We start from the raw sequence: 26,586 nt of genomic DNA on the forward strand, positions 1-26,586 counted from the left end.
AGAGCACATTGCATGCAAAGGCTCACACTTCAGGCCTTGTTCTTTAATCTACCTTCTCTCTCTTTCTCTCCCCATGCCCACCCGCAAACACACACTTACAGAGCTTCATATGGGTTTCCCAAACCCCCAGATTTTTTAGCCTCTTATTAAAAGAGGGAAAGACTTGTAGAGAAGATATTAACTGGCTAACTGGCTAATGGTTTAAAGTTTACACGTCATACACTTATTTCTCTCTTAGCATCTCTGTATACCTAGGCAATTAGGAGACACAGTTACTATTGCTATCATATTTGAATATCCTGATATCCAGCAGATGATGTTAATTGAGAAAAATGAATGCTTTCACTCAGTTATGCTTGGTTTATAAAACAATTTTTTGATCGAAAGCTGGAAGGCTAGCTTTAAAATATGATTAAAATAAATCATTTATAATGGATGATGCAAAATGTAAGCCAAGAATTAAAGAAATAACTTGGCACCCTATTTATTAATTATTGTAGCCCGTAAGTATGACACTGTTTATTCTCTGTATGAAGAGAGGAATGCCCTGTTGGGGATTGTGGGAGAGCCCTGGCTTCCTGGCAGGAAGTGCAGTACTACTCCCTACAGACTTTTAAGTGGACTAGGAGGTCCTCCAGGATCGCCTTCCTCCAGCCTTTGATCTTCTTTCTGACTGAGTCCTCTGTTCAGGCTTATCTGCAGGCTCCACTTGTTCTCAATTTTTTCTTGCTTTCATGTTCTGTTTCCTCTCAGGTTTCTGAAAGTACAGAAGAGAATTTTTATACCCCGACATGTTGCCATTGATTTTATTCAATTCTGTAATTAACTGCCTTTCTTTTATTAGGGATTTTCTCTCTTTGACTGCTTCTTTGAGTTTATTTTTATTCTTTTTTAAAGCTGGCCCATGTTATTCCCATCTGTCTGGTGTGTACACCTGTATTGGTTACAGCCCTTAGTGATCAGGTCTTACTGATAAGATTAAATGGAAATTCTTCTGTACAGGGCTTATGATGATTTTTAACAGATTCACCTACTACCAAATGATGTTTAAAACAAAACAATTTAAGTAGAGCATGTAAATATTTTACATAGAGGTATAAAGATATTTCTTCATCAAATTAAATTATTTCTTTGTAAGAAGAAAAAATCTTCTGATCTGATGTTTTTCATGTGTTCCTGAAACCACAGTAAGAAACTCCTTATCATGGTGGGAATTATATGCGCAGCAAATAGAACATGGAGCTCTCCATTTGTGTTTATTAGTTGAAACATTTGAGATTCTTTAGCTTTAGACACCTTCAGACTATGCTATTCACAAGCCTCAGAATTTGTGGACTCATCAGCAAGCTTTTACCAGAGATCTCAGGAGTCTGTGGTCCTAATTTTTTCTTTTTTCTTTTTTCTTTCTTTCTTTCTTTTTTTTGAGACAGAGTCTCACTCTTTCACCCTGGCTAGAGTGCCATAGCATTATCATAGCTCACAGCAACCTCAAACTCTTGGGCTCAAGCTATCCTCTGGCCTTAACCTCCTAAGTAGCTAGGACTATTGACAACCACCACAATGCCTGGCTATTTTTAGTAGAGATGGAGTTTTATTCTTCTTCAGGCTGTATGAACTCAAGCTCAAGATTGCCTCCCAGAGTATTAGGATTATAGCTATGAGCCACTGCACCTGGTGGGCTAATTTTTTTATATAACCAGAAAATTACATCATTTTCAAATTATATTTTTATTAATTATATGATATATTAAGTAATTATATGATTTTCACTAAGTATTGGATCAGAGGCTAAATATAAGGAAATTTTTTTAAATAATAGTTTTGCCTAGAAATAAGTTAATTCTAAAAACTATGCATTAAAAATTAGTATGTTGGAGGTGGAGCAAGATGGTGTCCAAGTAACAGCTTCCCTGCATCTGGGCATGGTGAGTCTGGGGAGATAAGACTCCAGGCATCTCTGGCTGGTGGGATCTGCCTATAGTCATCCTTTTGAGGATACAGGGAGTCAGCAAGGGACTTCTGGACCCCAAGAGGAGGACAAAAACAGTGGAAAACTGGCAAGTGGTTGTGTGTGTTCGATTGACCTAATTCCGCCAGCAGCCGTAAGTACAAACAGCAGTGAGTCTACGAACCAGAAAGGCCTTGCCTGTGAACTGTTTGGACTTGGAACTCAGTTGAACTGCCTTGGGGAGAGCTTGAGCAGGAGTGCGGAGAACTCTCGGCATTGTCTAGGGAGTCAGACTGAGCCGCTGAGCTTGACGGAGCTAATAGTGTTCGGCTGTGAGACACAGGGAGCCATTGTGAGAGAACTGCCCTGGCAACCACCAACCTCAGGGTCGCAGAGCAAGGATCTGGCAGGAGGTAGTAACCTAGTGACTGAGCAGCCTAAAGGTGGGGACTGAGCTGCCTTACAGCCTTAACCCTCAGGGGCAGAGTGAGACTGGTTTTGGCACACTGGAGCCTCGGGCTGTTGCCCTGGGTAGAGTGCGGTGGCGTCACAGCTAATAGCAACCTCAAACTCCTGGGCTTGGCGCCACCCGGACCTCCATAAGAGCTGCACCGGGACCCCCAACCCGTAACCCGCGCCCGCTGGACCTCCACATGCCCTGACCAGTAACTGTGGGAGCTGCGCAACCCTGTGTCCTCCCTCCTTTACCCTCCCTGCCTCCATACCAGCCCGCTCGTCTGGCCAGGGACTCTGGTAGCCGGGTGCCCTCCAGAGCCCTCCCTGCCTCTGTGCAGAGCCCTTCTCCCAGCCAGAGACTGCTGGAGCCTTGGGCTCTCTGTGCCAAAGTCACTGGGTACAAGGAACTCCCAGAACCGTGTGCACCACCTCCTGCCCTGTTGCTGGATCCGGGTGTGTCACACTCCGGAGCTCCTTACACAACTCCCTGGCTGGGGCAGCCCCAGAGGAACTACACAGGGTCACTCACGACAAAGATCCAGCAACAATAGACTGATCCCACTGGGGTCTAATCTTGGAGAGACACCTCTCCAACTCTAAGGACGGCCAGAGGCAACAGTGAAAAACAATTATGAGGCGAAATCAACAGAAAAACTCTGGCAATATGAACAATCAGAGTAGATCAACTCCCCCAAGGATCAATGGGGCAGACACAGCACGAGATCCCATGCACAAACAAATAGCTAAGATGTCAGAAATCGAATTCAGAATCTGGATAGGAAATAAGACCGAATTAGAATTCCAAGCAGTAACCCAAAAGATATCTCAAGAATTCAACAAATTCAAAGACCAAATGACCAAAGATTTTGACACATTGAGACAAGAAGTTGGAGCCCTCAAGATCTGAGAAACATTATGGGGGCAAAACATGATTGCAAGAGGGACTTTACCTAACAATTGCAATCAGTGTAACCTGGCTTATTGTACCCTCAAAGAATCCCCAACAATAAAGAAAAAAATAATAATAATACAAAAAAAAAAAAAGATCTGAGAAACACAGTAGAATCCCTCAGTAACAGAATGGACCAAGCAGAAGAAAGGATTTCTGACATTGAAGACAAAGCTTTCAAACGCTCCCAAACTCTCAGAGAAGCAGAGAAATGGAGGGCAAAAACAGATCACTCTCTCAGAGAGCTCTGGGATAATTTGAAGAAAACCAATATTCGTCTTATAGGGATCCCTGAAAGCGACGAAGTGGCTTCACAAGGCACAGAGTCTCTTCTCCATGAGATTATGCAGGAGAACTTTCCAGACATGCCAAGAGATTCATGACATGCCAAGCAGACAGTTCAGAACTCCAGCATGACTCAACCCAAATAAGACATCCCCCAGACATATCATAATCAATTTCACTAAAGTTAATATGAAGGAGAAAATTCTGAAAGCAGCCAGACGAAAGAAAACTATCACCTACAAGGGGAAGAATATTAGAATAACTGCAGATCTCTCTGCTGAAACCTTTCAAGCTAGAAGAGGATGGTCATAAACTTTTAATCTCCTAAAACAAAATAACTTTCAACCCAGGATCCTATAGCCAGCTAAACTGAGCTTCATTTATGATGGAGAAATTAAATACTTCAATGATATTCATATGTTGAAGAAATTTGCCATAACTAAATCAGCTCTCCAGGATATTATCATACCTATCCTCCATAAAGACCAGTGTAATCCTCCACCGCAAAAGTAAACCCACTTGATCAAATTCCAACATCCATAGTTGCAGAAGGATTAAAAATGTCCACCGGACTCTCGAAAGGCTTATCAATATTCTCAATTAATGTGAATGGTTTAAATTGTCCTCAAAAGAGGTACAGGTCAGTGGACTGGATACAAAAACTCAAGCCAGATATCTGCTACATACAAGAATCTCATCTTACATTAAAAGACAAATATAGACTCAAGGTGAAGGGATGGTCATCTATACTCCAGGCAAATGGAAAGCAGAAAAAAGGAGGCGTTGCAATCCTATTCGCAGACGCAATAGGCTTTAAATCAACCGAAATAAGGAAGGATAAGGATAGACACTTAATATTTGTTAAAGGTAGTACTCAATATGATGAGATTTCAATTATTAATATTTATGCACCCAACCAGAACGCACCTCGTTTTATAAAAGAAACTCTAACAGACATGAGCAACTTGATTTCCTGCAGTTCCATAGTAGTTGGAGATTTTAACACCACTTTAGCAGTGGTGGATAGATCCTCCAAAAAGAAGCTAAGCAAAGAAATTTTAGATTTAAACTTAACCATTCAACATCTGGATGTAACAGATATCTACAGAACATTTCATCCCAACAAAACTGAATACACATTCTTCTCATCAGCTCACGGAACATACTCCAAAATCGACCACATCCTAGCCCGCAAATCTAACCTCAGCAAATTTTAAAAAAATAGAAATTATTCCTTGCATCTTCTCAGACCATCATAGAATAAAAGTTGAACTCAATAACAATAGGAACCTGCATACCCATACAAAAACATGGAAGCTAAACAACCTTATGCTGAAGGATAGATGGGTTTTAGACGAGATTAAGAAGGAAATCACCAAATTTTTGGAACAAAACAACAATCAAGACAAGAATTACCAGAACCTCTGGGATACTGCAAAGGCAGTCCTAAGAGGGAAATTTATAGTGCTGCAAGCCTTCCTCAAGAAAACGGAAAGAGAGGAAGTTAATAACTTAATGGGACATCTCAAGCAACTGGAGAAGGAAGAACACTCCAACCCCAAACCCAGCAGAAGAAAAGAAATAACCAAAATCAGAGCAAAATTAAATGAAATTGAAAACAAAGGAATTATACAACATCAATAAATCCAAAAGTTGGTTTTTTGAAAAAGTCAATAAAATAGATAAACCTTTGGCTAACGTAACCAGGAAAAAATGAGTAAAATCTCTAATTTCATCAATCAGAAATGGTAACGATGAAACAACAGACCCCTCAGAAATTCAAAAAATCCTTAATGAACACTACAAGAAACTCTAGTCTCAGAAATATGAAAATCTGAAAGAAATCGACCAATACCTGGAAATATGCCACCTACCAAGACTTAGCCAGAATGAAGTGGAAAAGTTGAACAGGCCTATATGAAGTTCTGAAATAGCATCAACTATACAAAATCTCCCTAAAAAGAAAAGCCCAGGACCAGATGGCTTTACGTCAGAATTCTACCAAACCTTTAAAGAAGAACTAGTACCTATATTAATAAACCTCTTCAAAAATATAGAAAAAGAAGAAATATTACCCAACACATTCTATGAAGCAAACATCACCTTGATCCCCAAACCAGCAAAAGACACAACAAGAAAAGAAAATTATAGGCCAATATCACTAATGAATATTGATGCTAAAATACTTAATAAGATCCTAACAAACAGAATCCAACAACACGTCAAGAAAATTATACACCACAACCAAGTGGGATTTATCCCAGGCTCTCAAGGCTGGTTCAATATACGTAAATCTATAAATGTAATTCAGCACATAAACAGACTAAAAAATAAGGACCATATGATTCTTTCAATTGATGCATAAAAAGCTTTTGATAATATCCAGCATCCCTTCATGATCAGAACACTTAAGAAAATTGGTATTGAAGGGACATTTCTTAAACTAATAGAGGCCATCTACAGCAAACCCACAGCCAATACCGTATTGAATGGAGTTAAATTGAAATCATTTCCACTTAGATCAGGAACCAGGCAAGGTTGCCCATTGTCTCCATTGCTCTTTAACATTGTAATGGAAGTTTTAGCCATCACAATTAGGGAAGAAAAGGCGATCAAGGGTATCCACATAGGGTCAGAAGAGATCAAACTTTCACTCTTCACAGATGATATGATCGTATATCTGGAAAACACTAGGGATTCTACTACAAAACTTTTAGAAGTGATAAAGGAATACAGTGATGTCTCAGGCTACAAAATCAACACCCATAAATCTGTAGCCTTTATATATACCAACAATAACCAAGCTGAAAAAATAGTCAAGGACTCTATTTCTTTCACAGTAGTGCCAAAAAAAGATGAAATGTTTGGGAGTATACCTAACAAAGGACGTGAAAGATCTCTGCAAAGAGAACTATGAAACTTTAAGAAAAGAAATAGCTGAAGATGTTAACAAATGGAAAAACATATCATGCTCCTGGCTGGGAAGAATCAACATTGTTAAAATGTGTATACTACCCAAAGCAACATATAATTTTAATGCAATTCCTATTAAAGCTCCATTGTCGTATTTTAAAGATCTTGAAAAAATAATACTTCATTGTATATGGAATCAGAAAAAACCTCGAATAGTCAAAACATTACTCAGCAATAAAAATACAGCAGGAGGAATCACGCTACCAGACCTGAGCCTGTACTATAAATCGATAGTGATCAAAACAGCATGGCAGAAAAACAGAGAAGTAGATGTCTGGAACAGAATAGAGAACCAAGAGATGAATCCAACTACTTACCGTTATTTGATCTTTGACAAGTCAATTAAAAACATTCAGTGGGGAAAAGACTCCCTATTTAAGAAATGGTGCTGGGTGAACTGGCTGGCAACCTGTAGAAGATTGAAACTGGACCCACACCTTTCACCATTAACTAAGATAGACTCTCACTGGATAAAAGATTTAAACTTAAGACATGAAACTATAAAAATACTTGAAGAAAGTGCAGGGAAAACTCTTGAAGGAATCGGCCTGGGTGAATATTTTATGAGGAGGACTCCCCAGGCAATTGAAGCAGTATCAAAAATACGCTACTGGGACCCGATCAAAATAAAAAGCTTCTCTGCACATCCAAGAACATAGTAAGTAAAGCAAGCAGACAGCCCTCAGAATGGGAGAAAATATTTGCAGGTTATACCTCTGATAAAGGTCTAATAACCAGAATCCACAGAGAACTCAAACATATTAGCAAGAAAAGAACACGTGATCCCATCTCAGGCTGGGCAAGGGACTTGAAGAGAAACTTCTCTAAAGAAGACAGACACCCAATCTACAAACACATGAAAAAAAGCTCATCATCCTTAATCATCAGAGAAATGCAAATCAAAACTACTTTGAGATATCACCTAACCCCAGTAAGAGTAGCCCGCATAACAAAATCCCAAAACCAGAGATGTTGGCATGGATGTGGAACAAAGGGCACACTTCTACACTGCTGGTGGGAGTGCACACTAATACATTCCTTCTGGAAGGATGTTTGGAGAATACTTAGAGACCTAAAAATAGACCTGCCATTCGATCCTATAATTCCTTTACTAGGTTTGTACCCAGAAGACCAAAAATCACAATATAACAAAGACATCTGTAGCAGAATGTTTATTGCAGCCCAATTCATAATTGCTAAGTCATGGAAGAAGCCCAAGTGCCCATCGACCCACGAATGGACTAGCAGATTGTGGTACATGTATACCATGGAATACTATGCAGCCTTAAAGAAAGATGGAGACTTTACCTCTTTCATGTTTACATGGATGGAGCTGGAACATATTCTTCTTAGGAAAGTATCTCAGGAATTGAAAAAGTATCCAATGTACTCAGCCCTACTTGAAGCTAAATTATAGCTTTCACATGAAGGCTATAACCCAACTATAGCACAAGACTATGAGGAAAGGGCCAAGGAAGGGGAAGGAAGTGGGGAGTTTAGGGTGGAGGGAGGGTAATGGGTGGGGCCACACCTATGGTGCATGTTAGAATGAGTGCAAGCAAAATTTACTAAAGGCAGAATACAAATGTCTATATACAATAACTAAGAAAATGCCATGAAGGCTATATTGAACAGTTTGATGAGAATATTTCAGATTGTATATGAAACCAGCACATTGTACCCCTTGATTGCACTAATGTACACAGCTATGAGTTAACAATTAAAAAAAAAATACAAAAAAAAATTAGTGTGTTAGCATATGCATGTATTACTTCATGACCAGAAAAAAACTGCTTTTTAGGGAAATTCAGAAAATAAATATGTGGGCTTAAGAGAAACTAAAAATAATCTTGTCAATAGTCCTGGTTTTTAGATCTGAGTTAGTCCCTGACTCCTGCACTTCCTGGGCCTTGTCCTTGTCCATTGGTACAACAAGGAGGAAACCTCTCCTCTACCACCCGCAGCTAATGTGAATCTTAAAGGGGCTGGTGTAACAGCTCTTAGTCCTTTACAAAAATCAGTATTTCCCAGCAACAGGATGCTTATTAGTGTTACTTAGGTAAGGGGGACTTGATGGACACATAAGTTTGAAAAATGTTGGTAATTCCCATTTAGATTTGGAATGTATAGTTAACGGATGTGTTTATTTGTTTAAGTTGTTCAAGTCTAAGTCACACTAGCAAAGTGGATTTGTATTCCCTGGGCTCACACTGGTGGTCATATATGTATAAAAGGCATTCTGATGACAGAGGAAAACAGGTCTGAGAGTGAACATTAGTAATGCCAAGTCAACATGTAGGTAGTCAAGGGATGGCTGATTTCTGACTCTTATCTGAGATGGAAAAGGGAGAGGCACAGGGAATAGTTCTTTACCGGACAAAGGGAAGGCTTACAGGGGTAAGCCTCCTAAATTGGAATTGGGGTGTCCGTGAGCCAGACATGGCCTCTAGAGCTCTTCTCCTTCTGGATTCCTCCAGAACACTCATCCCCATGGAATCCTTGAGCCTCTTACAAAGTGGAAGGAGGGCTTAGATTCCATACACCTGCTGGGGGTAGGGGCCTCACACCTTTGTCTCCCTTAGGCCTGTACCCTTGCACGGCGGAATGCTGAGGTGTTTCTGAAGTACATCCACAGGAATAACGTCAGCATGCCTAGTGTCGCCAGCCACACTCGGGGACCCGAACAACAAGTGAAAGGTCAGTGAGAACCTGCTGGGCCGCAAGACACTCCAGCAACCGGGACTAGAGACCCACGCCTCCCCATAATGCACTATGTACGTAGTTTTCATGCGATCTCAACTCTCCTGGTTCTTCTCCTTAAAGAAGAAAGTGTGGTATGCAGTGGCAAGGACAGCAGTGATTCATGGTCAGTTTTTTAGCATGCATCAAGATCTGGAATGGAAAAACAAGGTGAAATTTTCCCAAGCCTTTTCATTTATCTTAGAGTCTAATATAATTTTTTTTAATGATGGAAATTGCCTCTATCTGTAATATAGTAGGCACGAGTCATATGTGGCTATTGAGCACTTGAAATATGGCTACTGCAACTGAGGGAGTGAGTTTTTACTTGTATCTAAAACTAATTAATTTAAATTTAAATAGCCAGATGTGGCTCATGCCTGACCTATTGAACAGTGCAAGACTGTGAAATCTTACAGACTGGGAATGAGACACAGGCTAAGAATCATAAAACCAAGCTCTAGTCCTAAATTTGTCACTTACTGCTTACACCTTTTAAAACTTTAATTTTCTTGTTTAAAAATGAGTGGGGTGTCTAGTCTCCCAAAATGTGGTCCCCAGACCAGCACCTTGAGAGGTTGTATCACTAGAGAGATTGTAGGGAACACAGATTCTTAGGCTGCACCCTAAACCTACCAAGTCAGAACCTGAATTTTGGCAAGAAACTCCCGCCCATCCCACCAGCCAGGTGATTTGTATGTACATAAAATTTATATAAGTACTATTCTAGATAATCTTTAATATCTCTCTGAATTCTATAAAGTCTATGGTAGTATGAAAAATGTATAACCTTTAAAAATTGCTTATTATCTGACCACATTAAGCTCAAATTATCTGTGCAATTACTCTGACCATGCAGAAATAAGCCTCTGAATGGGTTAAGAATTTAACAAATGTCATGATCCTGAGGCAGAGAGGTACAGTCTTGGAGCCTGAGGCTAGGGAGGGAACCTGAGCTGACTTAGAATTGAGGCAGGCTTAGAGACATCATGGAGGTACCAAGTTGGCGGGGCATGATCTGTTCTAGGAAGAGCTTTCCTTCCTCCTTAGAGAGTTCAAGAGTTGGAAAGGTTAGAAACCACTGGAAAGAATGAAACCTAGGAGTCAAAGTTCCTACAGAGAGGAATGACTAGGGTTCTTTTTCCATGTGTGCTATTCAATTTGCAGTCAAGAAACCCGTGGGTGGCTAGCATTATGTCATCCTCTCCTTCCAGCATATTTCTAACTTCCAAATGCAGTCAGGGGCTTGGGTGAGACCAGCTGCCTGCTGAGAGACCACACACCCCACCTACACCTCTATCAGCTGAGGAGTGACAGGCACTGGAGAGAGTAGGAGGTGCTTACATCCTCGTGGAGACAAGGCCAGGTTGCTCCTCATATGAAATCTTTCAAGAAGGGGCAAAAAGGAATCCTGAAACTGTGATTTTGGTTCTCTTATCTAAAACACAGAGAGAGCTGCAATGAACAAAATTACAAGAAGCATAAAGATTACAGGAAACAGCTTCTCACTCCATCCTCCATCCCTGTCTGGTTGAAGCTTCCATCTGAGCAGGAACCTACAATCCCTTGTGTGTCAGTTTCCTTATCACTGGTGCCTAGACTTAGAGCCAGTGGCATGTGTTTTTGGCTTTCGTTATGGGAGCATAACTACTGCTGCATAATAACCAAAAAACTCAGTGATGTTCACCTGTAAACATTAATTGTTTAAGTGGCTGTGCATTGGCTGGGGATCAGCTCTCTCAGCTACAAATCTGGCTGGCTCAGTTCCTACACAGCAGGTAAGGTTCTTGTCTGCTCTGTGTTTATTCATACTGGGACCTGTGTTGAAGGAGCAGCAATTACCCAGGAGAAGTTCTTACAGTGATGGCAGAAGTATAAGGGGAAGGTCAAGTCCATAAGTACATTTCAAGCCCCTGCTGGGTCATATCTATTAACAGCCTATTTGCCAAAGCAAGTTATGTGGCCAAGCCAGAGGTCAGTGAAAACATGCGGTAGTACACTTTACCTCTTTAGGAAGGCACTAAGAAATTGCATAGAGGCATTGCATGTAGGAAGGGGTGAATGACTGGGACCCATAAAGCTCTCAGCCTAAGGAAACAGAGAGAGGCATACCTCTCATACCCAGAGGGTTTTGCTATCTTTGTAAAGCACAGTAATTTGTACTTTATAGCCCTAGTAACATGGGAGACCCAGGTGACTAAAGACTCAGGCTATGAAGTCAGGCTTGGCCTAAATCTGAGCTCTACCCTTTACTCTGTGAATGACCCTAAGCAAGTTACCTTTCCTTAACTTTCTCTAAGGAAATATCAGTTTCCTCTTCTGTAAAGTGGAGACAATAATGGTGCATACATTGTGGGGTATTTTAAAACTACAAGCTACATAGTGAGTGCTTAAGAAATATCAGTTACTCATATCATTGTTGCATATTTTCTTAATATCTAATATTGTTAGCAGGAAGCAAGAGGAAGAATAATAGAATAAATTTGATTGCTTCCAGCATAGAACATGCTATTTAAAACATTTAAGAAATCTATCCTGTAGCCTGCTCCTCTTAGAACATCAGAAGCAACAAGGGTATATGTGAAACTTGGTAAACGGTCTGTGAAGCTAGTGAATGATGCCCCATGATCATATCAATGTACACAGCTATGATTTAATAAAAAAAAAATAAATAAAAAATAAAAGAACATCAGAAGCAGCAGGAAGGGAAATAACACAGACTGAGTACTTACATGACCCACTCGTGGTGCCCTGTACCTTGTGCATATCCTCTTGTTTAACATTGTTGGAGGTAATGTGAGGATATTCCAAAATATCATGGAAGTGTTAGCCCAGAGAAAACGTGTAGACATAATTCCAACACACTGTCCCTATGTGGACTGTTTAGAAGCATTAACATTGAGGATCTGCTATTTAAGCACTCCATGCACAACCTCTTGTGCAGGGCTGATAATGTAGCTCATGACGTGGGTTGTCCAGACAGTGACACCAGTCCTCACTCCACATTCATCACCTGCCCTCTTTTTAGCGAGTCCTCAAGAATGACAGAAACTCCTGTCAAAGACTGTCTATGCTCATTAGACTCTGGAGGCCAATGGACTTCATTGCTATTCTAGAAAATGACCCAAGGTCTCTTACAAACAAGAACTAATTTTGGTGTGAAGGGGATCAGGGTTACTTATAAGTCACTGGTCCCATATTCTGCCCCATTAAATCGATGAAACCCTCCTTGACAGACTTCCCTCTAGTCTCTCTAACCTTGTTCCTTTTGGGAAGTTTTTTCTGCTCCCTTTCTTCTGATGCTAGATAAATGCCATAGAGAGGCTTGACGTCACAGTCACCCAGCACCTGGGCTTTGGGGCTGAAGTGGTTGGTTGGATTTGCTCAGAGCTTCCCACTAACCAGCACCCATCTCCTCTGCCAATAGCCATCTTGAGCGAGCTCTTACAGAGGGAGAATCGCGTCCTGCACTTCTGGACCTTGAAGAAGCGGCGGTTAGACCAATGCCAGCAATATGTGGTGTTTGAGCGCAGTGCTAAGCAGGTATGTCCAGAACTTTCCCTGGCTTTGCCTTGTTTCTGGAGGGTATACAGAGGCCCAGATGACCAAGGCTGAAGAAAGTCCAAAAGAAGGCCACAGCAGCAGTCAGAGTAGAGATGGGAGGTGGGATGAAGAGAGGAGAGAGAACAAGTTGAAACCCATCACTCAGCATTTGCCAAGCACTCTGTAGCAGGAGCTGTGAGGAGATGCTGGCTCACTATGCCCCTAATTCACAGATGATAGTGGGCCTGGACTATAGAGCCCCCAGTTTACGGGAGGAGATCCTCTCTTTGCCAGTGGGATGTTCGTGATCAGAGGAAGGCTCATTCATAAAAACAATTTCAGAGCTACCTATCAATCAAATCATGTCAGCTTTTCCTGGTCCATCAAGACGTCCCAACCACAAACCTTCCTTGTAGTATGATGTGTTTTCCTACCGACAGCTGCCTTTCAGGGAACTTGAGGGTTGTTTTCTCCCATAGGCACTGGACTGGATCCAAGAAACAGGTGAATTTTACCTCTCAACACATACCTCCACTGGAGAGACCACAGAGGAAACTCAGGAACTGCTGAAAGAATATGGGGAATTCAGGGTGCCTGCCAAGGTAGGAAGCCCCCCAAGCCCTTCCCCAAGTCACTCAGTACTTCCCATTATGGCAAATTTCACATTACAGAAGCAAGGACAGCTCCTATAAGCAGAAAGGCTTGCCCATAGTGTCAAGGAGGAAAGCTTGTCTTAGAAACCTGAATACCCAAAGAATTGGAGCTGCTAGACAGAGCTGCTGTATGCAGGAAGTCAACTGCTACACACTGTGCTTCCAAATACTCCTCTTCATGCTCCACATTCTGGAATCTGCTATATTCTTTCAGACCAAATAAGAAAAAGGGGTGTATTCATGTCAAAATGTACATGCATGTGTGGATACCTGCACAGATCCACATATTCTTGAAATTCAAGTGGCTTCAGAAGTGTATGTTATAGGCAGGGCCAATGACACTCAAAGCAGGTGGGCTTCTTGTTTCCTGGGCTATTTCCATCAGGTCTCAGGCCTGCTAATGAGCCAGGGTGGGTCTCTGGGAAGCAAAATATGCACAGGTGCACATATGACATTCCTATTCACACCAACAGGGCAGGGAATGCTGCACTAGGAGGAACTCTGGATTTCATCTATTTTCACAGCCAGGGTTCCATCCAAGGACACTGGGGTTTGGATGAAAATCCTGCCTGTCTCAGTGCCCTCTTTGTAGCATCCTCATCCACATCCTGGGCTCCTTGCTATGTGGGAACCTTTCTTGGCATCACTGGTGCACACAGCAGATGCTCTTCCCAAGTTGATTTCTGCTTGTGTGGGGGTGAATGGGGGGAACATATTAATACCCATCCTATCCAGAGATCCCTCTTACACTATAGCGAATGTTCCTCTAGTTTGGTGTGACAAAATCAGGCCCTTTGCCTCCTTCCTGAGCCGATCTTTCAGAAGCAGTTATGCACATTATGGATGCTATGCTATGAACTCTCAGTATTGGGGAGCCTTTCCCTATATCTTTGTGAGCTTTGAGCCTTTTTATCCAATGTGAAAAGCCAGGAGCTCAAATAAGGTTCTCCTTTCAATACCAGCTACAGCAAACACCACAAAGAAGCGGAAGATGCACGGAACCCTTTTCAAATCCAAATGAAAATGTCTTTTCAATTAACCAGTTTGTGTCTATCTGCCCCTCTCCAAATAGTGTCAATAATGAACCATTCACAGGCTTGAATAAATATCAGATCTATTGGTGATTCCTGTCTACATAGGATGGATCACACTAGATGCCTAGAACTTCTTAGGATTAGAATCTGCCCATAACCAAAGCAGAAATGCAAAGAATTATTCAGTCAATTTAATTCATCCTCCCTTTACAGCCTTCTTCACATCTTTCTCCTCTTTCCCATTCACATTGTTACCACCCTAAGCTGTAGTCACTTCCTCACTGGGCTCCATGCTTTTGGTCTTTCCTTCCTTCCAGTCTATGTCTGTCCTGCTTTCCATCGTTGCTCATCCTTACAACGCTACTTTGGTCACGTTGCCGCCCAGCTGGAGAACTTCAAGGATTTCTCTATGCCTTCAGCTTAATACTCCACAACTTCAAAAATAAAAATAAAAATAAAACACTCCACAACATCTACACCTCCCTCACTGCCTTATCTTCAATTACGCTTTTATGCAGGCTTTATGCTCCAGATGAATGAATGTATTTTCTTACCCTCTGAGGGATAAGTCATATACTTTTTTTGTCTCTGCACCTTTTTCATTGCATTTCTCTGCCTAGAATGTTCTTCTCTTCTAGGTTGTGCTTTTCATTTATTTTTATTAAAAAAAAATATTTTTAGACAGAATCTTACTCTGTTGCCCTGGTTAGGGTGCAGTGGCATCATGGTAGCTCACTGCAACCTCAAACTCCTGGGCTCAAGCCATCTTCCCCTGTTACCTCCCACAGTGCTAGTATTACAGGCATGAGCCACTGCACCCAGTCCTAGTTTTTTTTTTTTTTTTATTATTATTAAATCATAGCTCTGTACATTAATGCAATCATGGGGCACCATACACTGGTTTTATAGACCGTTGGACACATTTTCATCACACTGGTTAACACAGCCTTCCTGGCATTTTCTTAGTTATTGTGTTAAGATATTTATATTCTACATTTACTAAGTTTCACATGTACCCTTGTAAGATGCACCGCAGGTGTAATCCCACCAATCACCCTCCCTCCGCCCATCTTCCCCCCTCCCTCCCCTCTTTCTCCCCCTTCCCCATATTCTTAGGTTATAACACCCAGTCCTAGTTTGTGTTTTTGAAAAAGGACCATACCTTTCCACTCCAGTGCCGCTTCTTCTGTGATCTGCCTACATGCCAGGATATGATCTGTCCCAGACCTCCTCTACAGCCCTTGCTGGATAACCTGTAAGGTACCTGGCATGAACCATCTGTCCTTTAGTAATCTGTGTGCAGTGTTAGCACCTGTATGAGACAGGAAGATCCTGAAGGAAGAGAACCACACTTTATTCATCCCCTGTTCCCCTAGTTACCTGATACTATCTTGTGCATTGCAAATGGCTACAGCCATTTGTGAACATTTTTTAAAAAAAGGAAGTTTGGGTATATGTCAACAGCTGCCTCCCCCAAATCTATATTTAATATGATTCTTGTACTTTTTCTCTACACCCTCTCTACATCCTTCCTAGCTTTTCTGCTCCACCTCAGTCCCACTCTCAGGAACACACCCCTTTTAACCAAACATCTTGGGTTTTAATCTTTATAACCAACAACATGAATTTAAAAAGGAAACCAAATTGATCTTGAACCACAAGAAGTAAATATGGTGCCTCTTATGATTGAACAGAGCAATAGAGCATATTGAATTATTATACTGTGCGCCAAAGAAACAGATCAAATAGAAGAAACACTGTATGTAAAAAAATACTCTATGTAAAACCCACAATTGTAAGATTTAAAATGAGATAAAAATAGTTTGGGGAAGGATAAAATGAAAACAAAATTTTCATGTAGTGGTGTGCCTGTGAACAATCCTATTAGAAGACTACAAAGGATATTTTTCTATTTTGGGTTTCAAAAAAGGGGTCAAGGAAAGCTTCATCGTTTTGACATTTGGAAGAACTCTATTGTTTCTAAAAGTAAACCGTATTTTTAGATTCTTTTGTTTTTAGTTTTTTATAATTCAATGGTTTTTACCATCATTCACAACCATTGGCTACTGTTTAGTTTTGGAACATTTTTACCAGTCCAGAAAGAAACCCCATCCATTTAACAGTCACTTCCCATTTCCCTTCTCCTCAGCCCTGTTAACCACTAATCTGCTTTCTGTCTCCAGAGATTTTCCTGTTCTGACATTTCATATAAAAGAAATCATACAATAGATAGTCTTTTCTGGCTGGCTTCTTTCCTTTAGCATGATGTTTTCAGGATTCACACATATATCAGTCCTTTGTACCTTTTTAGGGCTGGGTAACATGTTATTGTACAGATGTACCACTTTCTGTTTATCATTCTTCAGTTGATAGACGTTTGGGTTATTTCCAGCTTCTGGCTATTATGAATAATATTGCTATAACAATTTACATACAAGTTTTGGTGTGGCGCTTGTAGCTCAGCGGCCAGGGCACCGGTCATGTACACCAGGGCTGGAGGTTTCAAACCCGGCCCCGGCCTGCCAAACATCAATGACAACTACAACAATAACAACAACAAATTAGCTGGGCATTGTGGTGGACGTCTGTAGTCCCACCTACTTGGGAGGCTGAGGGAAGAGAATCACTTAAGCCCAAGTGTTTGAGGTTGCTGTAAGCTGTGACACCACTGCACTCTACCCAGGGCAACATAGTGAGACTCTGTCTCAAAAAAAAAAAAAAGTGTACATACAAGTTTGGTGTGAGCATATGCTTTCATTTCTCTTATGTATACACCTGGGATTAGAAGGGCTGGGATTTATGGTGCCTCCATATTTAACTTTTTGAGGAACTGTCACAGTTTTCCAAATTGGCTACATGTGAAGGTTCCAATTTTTCCATATTCTTCCCAACACTGTTATTGTGTCTTTTTGAGATAGCTATCTTAGAGGTTGTAAAGTGGTATTCATTGTGGTTTTGATTTGCATTTGCCACTGAGTAGTGATAATGTTAAGAAAACACTTCTTTGAGGTGGTTATTTTATCTCTGAAAATAAAAGGAGCTGTGAGATAAACTGGGCTTAATTATTCTCAATAAAAGAGAATTAAGCAACAGTGAAAGTGACCAGAGCCTTAGCCGAACTAAATTATATCTTCCTGGGATTCAGATAATAAGGAAAGGGATATATATTTTTTCCATTCCTGAGATATGACTTAATAATAAAAATATAAAAATAAATAAATAAATAATAAGGAAAGGGAACACTGAGTTTGTCACACAGGTCCTTCAGATCTGGAAAAGTAGAATCTAAAGAGTTCACACAAAAGATAGGCATAAGTCTTTTAAGAGGAATAGAGCCTATCTACTGGAAACTTTTAAGAAATTTTTCACATATAACAAACGATCCCCTGTGGAATGAATATGAGAATATATCCCAAGAAACATGTTCACCTGGATGCCTGTCTCTACAGAAAAGCCAGCAATGAAGGGCAAATATGGAAGATTATAATGGAATTATAGGAATAGTATCAAGAAGGCTAAATCTTAACGACTTGTAAAATGTGTAAAGACAAATGAGATTTTGAAAGCTTTATTCAGAGAAAGGTTCACTGACTAGGAGAAGATGGTGTGATAGAAAGGAAGGGAGGAAAAGAAAAAGAGGGAAGAAGAAAAGAAGAAAGGAGGAAAAATAGAATTACTGACCATCTCTTTTCTTGACCTTTGTCTTTTTCAGCAGATAATATAGATTTCAGATGTTAAGGGCAGAACCTTAGGGGACACGAGGAGCTCAAGATAAGTGAGCTGTCAGTTCCAGATTTCCAGGCCCAGGTGAATTATAGTCCCCAAAGGTTCCCTTTTGTTCACAAGATTATGTACATGCTTCAGAACATTTTGTTCAAGAACTGCTATAATCTGACCCCTGTTTTATTTGTTTATGTAAGTTATGGTCTCTGGTGACAAGATTTGAGTTTCAAACTGGCTTACATTGAAAAGGGGAAAAGATGTTATATGTCTTTGTGTAGAAATCAAAAAAGGTAGAAGTTATGTGACTGGACCTCTCAAGAGCCCAGAAAAAGCTCAATGATTCAGCCTTGTGGGAAGAACAAGAAATGCGGCATAAAACCAGGGGCAGGTCAGGTGGCCACATTACCTGGTCATCTTTTCAGAGCAAGGCATCAGGGATATCTGTAGTATTTCACTGTTACTGTGATTCAGCTTCCTTCCTTCCTCTCCGCTTCCTATGTTTTCACTTCTCTGTAATTAGCCATACAGATCCCTGTCTCTACAGTTCAAATTCCCATAGAAACAACCTTACTCAACCTAGCATATTGCCACTGTCCCTATTTAGACAGAATTTTTAGGCCAGGATATCTTAAAAATCACCAGCTATGTATTAACAGGCTTGCCTTCATGGGATAAGTTTTTACCTCTGATCGCATAAGCTATGGCCAGGCATTTGGCAAGTCACATGTTGCCACCAGAGCCACTCATGTGTAAGAAACTATTTCAGCCCAGCTATGGCTGGGCTCTTAGTGGACTTGTCCAGTTCGTGGGCCAAATTTTAATTCTTCCCAATGTAAACCCTCAACTCTTCCTGATCTAGCCTACCTAAGTCACCTCCAAACATAAGATCTGCTCATTCATTCTCTCGTTCATTTATTCATTCAACACCAGTGGTACCAATTAATAAAATATCTTACCTTTTAGGAGTTCATGATGTAACGAAGGAGACACATGAATAACTCAATGTGAAATGTGCTAAAATAGAGGCATATATGTGAAACTGTGGGAGTGCTAGGAAGCACTCATGGGAAGAAAAGGAAATGAGAGAGGCCCCTGCTTTGAGAGTGAGGATGAGCAGGAGCCCTCGTCGCAGTAGACAGGGCATGTGACACTCACGGTGGCTAGGGTTAATGGGTATGAAGCATAGTAGAGATAGGGCTGCTGCAAAGGTAGGTGGGGCCACATGAAGAAGGACTTGTCTACACTGCTCAATTACTGCTCCCCCATCCATGCACACCTGGAGCATGCTTGGTCACAAACCATTTGCTCAGTGATTCTTGAATCATAGATAGGATGCTTTAAGATATAATTTCCTCTGATAGAACTGCTCTGTATGGCTGCTGCCACCAGCTGGCTGTAAAACCATGTCTTATAGGTGGAATCACCTCATAAAAGCAGAGAATATGCATTTCTAAGACTTTTACATAAAAATTTATTTATTACCTGGCTTATTGTACCCTCAATGAATCCCCAACAATAAAAAAAAAATTAAATTAAATTAAAAAAAAATTATTTATTTTATTTTATTTTTTTATTTTTTGCAGTTTTTGGCCAGGGCTGGGTTTGAACCTGCCACCTCCGGTGTATGGGGCTGATGCCCTATTCCTTTGAGCCAGAGGCACCACCCCTAAAAATTTATTTTTTTATTATAGCATTAAAAATTATTCTCAGTTTTAAGTAAATAGAAAACTTTTTTTTCAGGGAAAAAAAACCCCACATGCAAAAAGATGAAAGTTTTGAGAATATCAAGTACTGATTTCCAGTGTTACTACTCTGCCCTTTCGTGGCTCAAGAGATGTGTCTGCTGTCCTCACCCTACTTCCTTTCCTTCGCACCAGAGCTCTTCTGGACACTAGCCTGCTGCCCTGAGATAGGATGTGCTGTGCGCTGCTATGGAGCTGAGCCCTGATCTCCTTGGCAGTGCGGCAGGCAAAGCGCACTGCTCACCTCTCTGAAGCCCGTCTTCTTTGGCATTTCTTTGGAGGGACAGTTTATCATGGGAGGAACTGTAGATGAGCCTAGGAAGGGGCAGCAAGGATGGTGGAATAAAGAAAGTCTCTTCTGTCTTTTCTACAGTTGCTCCAGTGATTTTTTCTGGCTCAGTTTTCCTCAACTATCTAGATTACAATATGATCTAAACTTTGGATGGACCTACTTTCCTCCAGTTTAAAAGATAACTTTTCTTCATAGAATATTTAAATATTCTTTTCTTTCCTAGGTAGATTTTTCTTTTTTTTATTTTGTGACAAAGTCTCAATCTGTTGCCTTGGGTAGAGTGCCATGATGTCATCCTAGCTCACAGCAACCTCAAACTCCTGGATTCAAGTGATCCTCCTGCCTCAACCTCCCCAGTAGCTGGCACTACAGGTGCCTGACTCTTCTATTTTTAGTAGAGATGTGGTCTCACTCTTGTTCAAACTGGTATTGAACTCAGAGCTCAGTGAGTGAGCTCAGTGCTAGGATTACAGGTGTGAGCCACTGTGCCCGGCCCCAGGTAGATTTTAGAGTTTGGAAACCCAAAGTTATGGTAAAGGATGAATAGTTGTCTGCTTGTTGGGTATCTCTCTCCTTCTCATGTCTTACCCAGCTTAAGTGCCACCACTCCACAAGATCTTTCCTCCTCATGCCAGTCCACCTTTATTTTCTCTCATTTTAAAATTCTTGCAGTGTTAACAATACTTATTTTGACATCCAATTACATAATGCTTTAAGTTATTTAACTACTCTGTGTGAAATGAGCAGCTTTTTTTCTTTTGTTTACCCTCCAAGCCATCTCCACAGCCCTCTGCACAGTGCTATGGACAGAGTAAGCATTGAACAAACTCTTGCTAGAAATGTAGTTAACTCACTATACATCAGAGTTCTCCCTTACTTAATTCTGTAATAGACACCAGCTTTATTAACCCCTTTATCCCTCTCTCTAATGGAAATTAAAGCCAAGATCCTGGTGGTGAAAGGAACAGAATTGACTCTTAAATTTGCTAGTCAGATTTCTTTACATCTTAGCATGTGTAAACGTACGTGATGTTCAGAGCCTGCTTCAGGCTGCTACAGTGAAGGGAGAGAGCTAAGGGTCAGAGGCAGAAAGGCTCTGTCACTTACTGGTGGTATGAACTTGGACCACCCTGAGCCTCTCCAAGCCTTAGTTTTTCCATCTGTAGTTGAAAGAGACATGCACCACCTCCCTCCACCTACTTCCTAAGGATGCTTTAAGACTCAAGTAAGTCTCAGATACATTAATGTACTCTGTAAACTGATAAAGCACTGTATTAATCTAAGAGAGTCTTACATCAATAATAATAATAGTAATGTCTAACATTTATGGCTTATTGAGTTCTTACTGTGTTTCAGGCATGGTTGTGAGCATTCTATAGTAACAAGTCATTTAGTACAGCCTTATGCTATGAGTTTAATTAGCCCTCTGTATCTGTAGGTGTTGGATCCATGGATTAAACCAGCTGTGGATTAAAAATACAAAAAAAAAAAAAAAAGGATTATTGTGTCTCTACTGAATATGTACAAATTTTTCTTTCTTTTATTATTCCCTAAACTATACAGTATAGCAGCTGTTTATTTAGCATTTACATGTATTAGGTAGTATAAGTAATCTAGAGATGATTTAAACTATACAGGAGGATGTTCCTAGGTCATATACAAATATACAAATATTACACCCTGTTATGTAAGGAATGCGAGCATCTGTGGATTTTGGTATTCATTGGGGATCCTGGAACCAGTCCTCCACCAAGGGTTGGTATAATATTGAGGAAAAACTGTGCTATTATGGCCCCTGTTCTGCAGATGAATGAACTGAGGCACAGAGGGTTTAATTATTTACTCCAGATCTCGCAGCTAGTAGACAGAGCTGGGTGCAAACTCTGCACCCAGCTGGGATCTGTGGCTGCTACGCAGAGGGAAAGGGGGGTGGGGTGAAGGAGGCATAAGAACAAATGTAGTCCAGTAACTAACTCAAGACCATTTTTTGGGCAGCAAACAAAGGAGAAGGTGAAGCTTCTGATTCAGCTGGCTGACAGCTTTGTGGAGAAAGGCCACATTCATGCCACGGAGATAAGGAAATGGGTGACCACGGTGGACAAGCACTACAGAGACTTCTCCTTGAGGATGGGGAAGTACCGGTACTCCCTGGAGAAAGCCCTAGGAGTCAACACAGAGGTAGGCACGGGGTTTCGTCCCCTCGGATGTCTTCCCTGCTTATCTTCGTAGGCACCACTGCCCTCATGGCATAGAAGGAAGGCGTATTTCCAGAGCAGTCCTTCTGAGCTGGCGACCCCTATGCACTTGTCTTATGTGGTTTCTAGTGTGGGGGTGGGTCTCGTTGATCCCTTCATCTCCAGCCCCCATGATTACTGTTCTATATATTGTAAAATGGGCTGCCCTGTGGCTATGGAACAGAGTTTTTCTCTGTGCAGCCTTAATTGTTGACTTAAAGGACAAAACCCTTTATCCTGGCTCTGTCAGTACCATCTTCCAGCCAATTATGTTAATCAGCAAATGACTAGAGTCCCCAGCGTATGTGTCCTAGTGCTCTTTCAAGAATAAGGGATGCAATTTGTACAAGGGCTGTTTGATGGTTCAAGTGAAAAGAGGTACTATTTGCCATGAAGCAAGAGGAGACTGACTTTTAATCTCTTCTTATAATAGGGGTCATTAACCTATGAATTAAGAGCTAAATACAGCCTGACAATTTAATCCTAGAACTTCTAATTCTTAAATCTCTAAATAGGCTCTTGCTCTGAAGTAGAGCAGCCTAGAGAGTGACGTGGTCAAACCTGCTAGAGCTGAGGCAGCTAATGCCTCCCCTGGGCCTTACTCTGTGAGCTTTTTTCCTAGGGACTTCCATCGTATATAAATACTAAATGGTGGTTGAAATAAGCAGGGGTGAGCAGTTAGAAAGTTTAGTCATTGTTCTATCATTTAGCTATTTCTAATGGAAATTGCTTTAAATAAATTGTTTAAATAAAAATATTTGGTTTGACTAATTTCCTTTAATAAAAGAGAGGGCTTAAAAAAAAATCTCTGTATGCTTTTCACATCCATTTTAAATAGCTAAGAATCACTCTTAGCTGTAATTTATGTATTGGTATTTAGATTTCGTCAGGGCCAAAGGCCTTGGGGAAATAGACACATAATTATCAACTGTGTTCATGTTTTTCCTTGCTATGGATATTAGCACTGAACATTTGACTGAACATTTTATATCTGTCTTACTTGAAAAAAAGAAATGATCCCATGAAAAAGAGTACTGTGGGTGGGAGTTCATAGGGAGGGTCCTCTATCTTTTTATCTGTTACCATTATATCTTGCTTCATTTTTCCTCTTCCCCTACCTTGGTGAGTTGCTTTCTCAAAGCCCCTCCAAGGTCCAGGACCTCTGTGACCCCTTTGTGTTTAGGATAACAAGGACCTGGAGCTGGACATCATCCCAGCAAGCCTTTCAGATCGTGAGGTCAAGCTGCGGGATGCCACCCACGAAGTCAACGAAGAGAAGCGGAAGTCAGCCCGGAAGAAAGAGTACGTGTTGTGGCTCTCCTGCCTGGCCAGCCGGCTCCTCATGCCTGTACCTGCTTTCCACTGCCACCCACCGACGGGGTGGGACCAACAGGCACAGTGTTTCCATTGAGAATATGGGTTTCCTCTGGAGACTTTTATAGTCTCTCTAGTCTGTCCTTCACCTGAATTCTACAGTAACTTGCTGGAAACAAAACAAAATCTTCCTTTTAAATCATCAAATTTCACTGCCTTGAAGCTGTGAAGTAAGCTGTCTCTTATCCCTCCATCCCTGAAGTCAGTCCTTTCTTCAGTTTCTTTCATCGCCTGTTTCTTCCCCCACAGACCCCTGTCTGTGGCCCTCGTCACTGCAAGTCTAGGTGACCTGCATAAACTCCCCCCAGCCTTCCTGCTCCTGCTGCCAGCCCTACCCTGTCCGGGTACTTACATCGTAAGGCCAGGGTGACCTTTCTGAAGGAGCATTCTATCACTGCTAGTACCAATGCCCCTCCTGCTGCCACCACTAGATAAAGTGCCTTACACACATCTCTTTTTATCTTCCTATCACTTCTCTCAGGTAGCTATGATTATTTTCATTTTACATTTGAAAAATAAGACTTAGAAAATCTGAGCAACTTTACCCAAACCACACAGATAATGAAGCCAGAATTTAAATCACTCTGTGTTTCATTTCCATTGTGTTTCTCATCAGCTCCAAATTATAAATGATTTTATACTCCCTGAAATAATGATCAGACTCTTCAAGGTGCTATCATTTGGCCTCTCCTACGTCAGTTATTCCAAAGTACTTTCCAGCTCGAATGACACACTTCAGACTGATCACTTTCATTGACTTCTCTCCCGTCTAAGATTAAGTTGTTGATGCAGTATTCTTGGCCTAGAACTCTCTCCTTTTTGTTTGCCCTTTTCCCTTCCCTGTTCCTTCCTTTTGTTCTTTTTTCTGTTTAGTTTTATTTTGCCCCCTCTAAGTCCTATTGATTCTTTAAAAGCCAGCTCAGAGTCTGTGCCGCTATAAATCCTTTATCTATAGTCTTCACTGTCATTGGTCCATCCTTTTCTGAACTCCTGTATTTCTTTTCTATACTGATTTCCATTTCACTTAATCCACTGATTCCTGAGCATCTGTCTCTAACTAGATTACTAACTCCTCGAAGATAAAGAGTACTTTACAGTCTCTCGTATAAACCAAGGGACGAAGAGGGCAATAAAGATAATATGATCAAAAAAAGGTTATATAATTGAATATATAAAAGAATATATCTATATATAAAAGAATATAATTGGACATATAAATTGAAACCTTGAGGGAAGGGTTATCTAAAATCATATAACATTAAGAATCGTAATATTGGGGCGGCGCCTGTGGCTTAAAGGAGTAGGGCACCAGCCCCATATACTGGAGGTGATGAGTTCAAACCCAGCCCCGGCCAAAAACTGCAAACTAAATAAATAAATAAAAGTTGTATGCATTAAAAAAAAAGAAGAAGAATCATAATATCAATTTCCTTACCTGAAGCTGAAGAATGCACCATTGGGTTAGAAGAGAGTAAGGTTTGCTCTGGGAGGTGTTCCAGTGCCAGGTGGCCCCTCTCTTGATGTGGCCCAAGTATTCAGATTTCAGATTTTTTGCCTGGTATCAAAAGAAAGGAAAAGTTCTCAGAAACTGGTCCAGTGAGTGAATTGTAGAGGTCAAGATGTAAAGCTGCTACCTAAGTTTACTCCCAGGTCAGCAATGGCCCATGAGGAGATGAGGCAGAGGAAAATTGACATGAAGAGAGTGGAGGATACTAAGATTCATACATTTTGGAAGACCTGAAGTTGCCTGAGATTTTCATAAATTAGACTCTGTTTTCTCAGAATAAGAATGGACAGGGGGCAGAATCCACTTAGTGGGACCAATTTATCAGGAGGTTCCTGCTCTGTTCTTTGATTATCTCAGCTCCAGTCTCAGAAATTCCTGATTCCAGGTAGGCAAAACAAACATTTTACTTCTTTAGTAGGTAATTGCTTAGCCATATTTCACACTAATCAAGAAGGTACAGGGCACTGGACAGCTGAAACAATGGACTATGCCAATCTCACAACCCATTTCTTGACTCTCTGCTTCCTTTATGTTGTGGTTACAAGGTTACACATTCACGGAGATTTCTGAAGGGCCTAATGAAGAATATTTTGAAAGGCTCTGTTGGGTGATGCTAGGAAAAAATAGGGTGTCCTAAGATTAAGAAGCTCTATGCAATTTATTTTATCAAAATGAAGTAGAACCTAGGTCCCTTGGAGCCGAAGAAACTAAAGCTGGTCTTAAAAAAAGTCACAGCTTTTTTCATATGAGAGCTGCTGCATATAGGGCTGTTGTAACAAAGAACCACAAATTGGGTGGTTTAAGCAACAGAAATATGTTGTCTCACAGTTCTGGAGGCTAGAATTCTAAAATCAAGGTGTCCATGTGATAGATTCCTTCTGAGGGCTGTAGAGAAGGAGGCCTCTCTCCTTACTTTGTAGATGGCTATTTTCATGTTTATCTAACATTCTTCTGGAATAGATATCTATTATCAATTTCCCCTTTTTATGAGGAAACCAATCAGATGGGATTCGGGGCCTACCCGTACCAGGACTATAATGACCCTATCTCCAAATAAAATGAAAATCTGAGGTTCTGGGGTTTAGTACTTCCACATATGAATTTGGGGAACATGTAATTCAACCCATAGTAGGG

The 26,586-nt window shown here is 40.9% G+C and overlaps 1 protein-coding gene and 1 long non-coding RNA gene across 27 annotated transcripts in view; one reads left to right on the plus strand and one right to left on the minus strand.

Annotated features, from left to right (window-relative positions):
• KALRN (kalirin RhoGEF kinase) overlaps positions 1-26,586 on the plus strand; it is a 744,321-nt gene that overhangs the window by 459,941 nt on the left and 257,794 nt on the right. For all 26 annotated transcript variants that reach the window (XR_008374862.1, XM_053564450.1, XM_053564452.1 and 23 more), the window contains 5 exons: positions 9,194-9,308; positions 12,778-12,893; positions 13,373-13,495; positions 22,333-22,515; positions 23,755-23,873. Coding sequence is in view for 25 of the 26 variants with exons in the window: in XM_053564450.1 (XP_053420425.1) it covers positions 9,194-9,308; positions 12,778-12,893; positions 13,373-13,495; positions 22,333-22,515; positions 23,755-23,873 (656 nt within the window). In the remaining variant the exon portion in view is untranslated. The remainder of the gene's footprint in view (positions 1-9,193; positions 9,309-12,777; positions 12,894-13,372; positions 13,496-22,332; positions 22,516-23,754; positions 23,874-26,586) is intronic.
• On the minus strand, positions 13-25,692 carry LOC128567303 (uncharacterized). The gene is made up of 3 exons (XR_008374863.1): positions 25,580-25,692; positions 25,381-25,500; positions 13-757 (listed from the first exon to the last, which is right to left on the minus strand). It is a non-coding gene; the product is annotated as an uncharacterized LOC128567303 (long non-coding RNA).

The sequence above is a fragment of the Nycticebus coucang genome, chromosome 16 (genome assembly GCF_027406575.1).
Source record: "Nycticebus coucang isolate mNycCou1 chromosome 16, mNycCou1.pri, whole genome shotgun sequence".
NCBI lineage: Eukaryota > Metazoa > Chordata > Mammalia > Primates > Lorisidae > Nycticebus > Nycticebus coucang.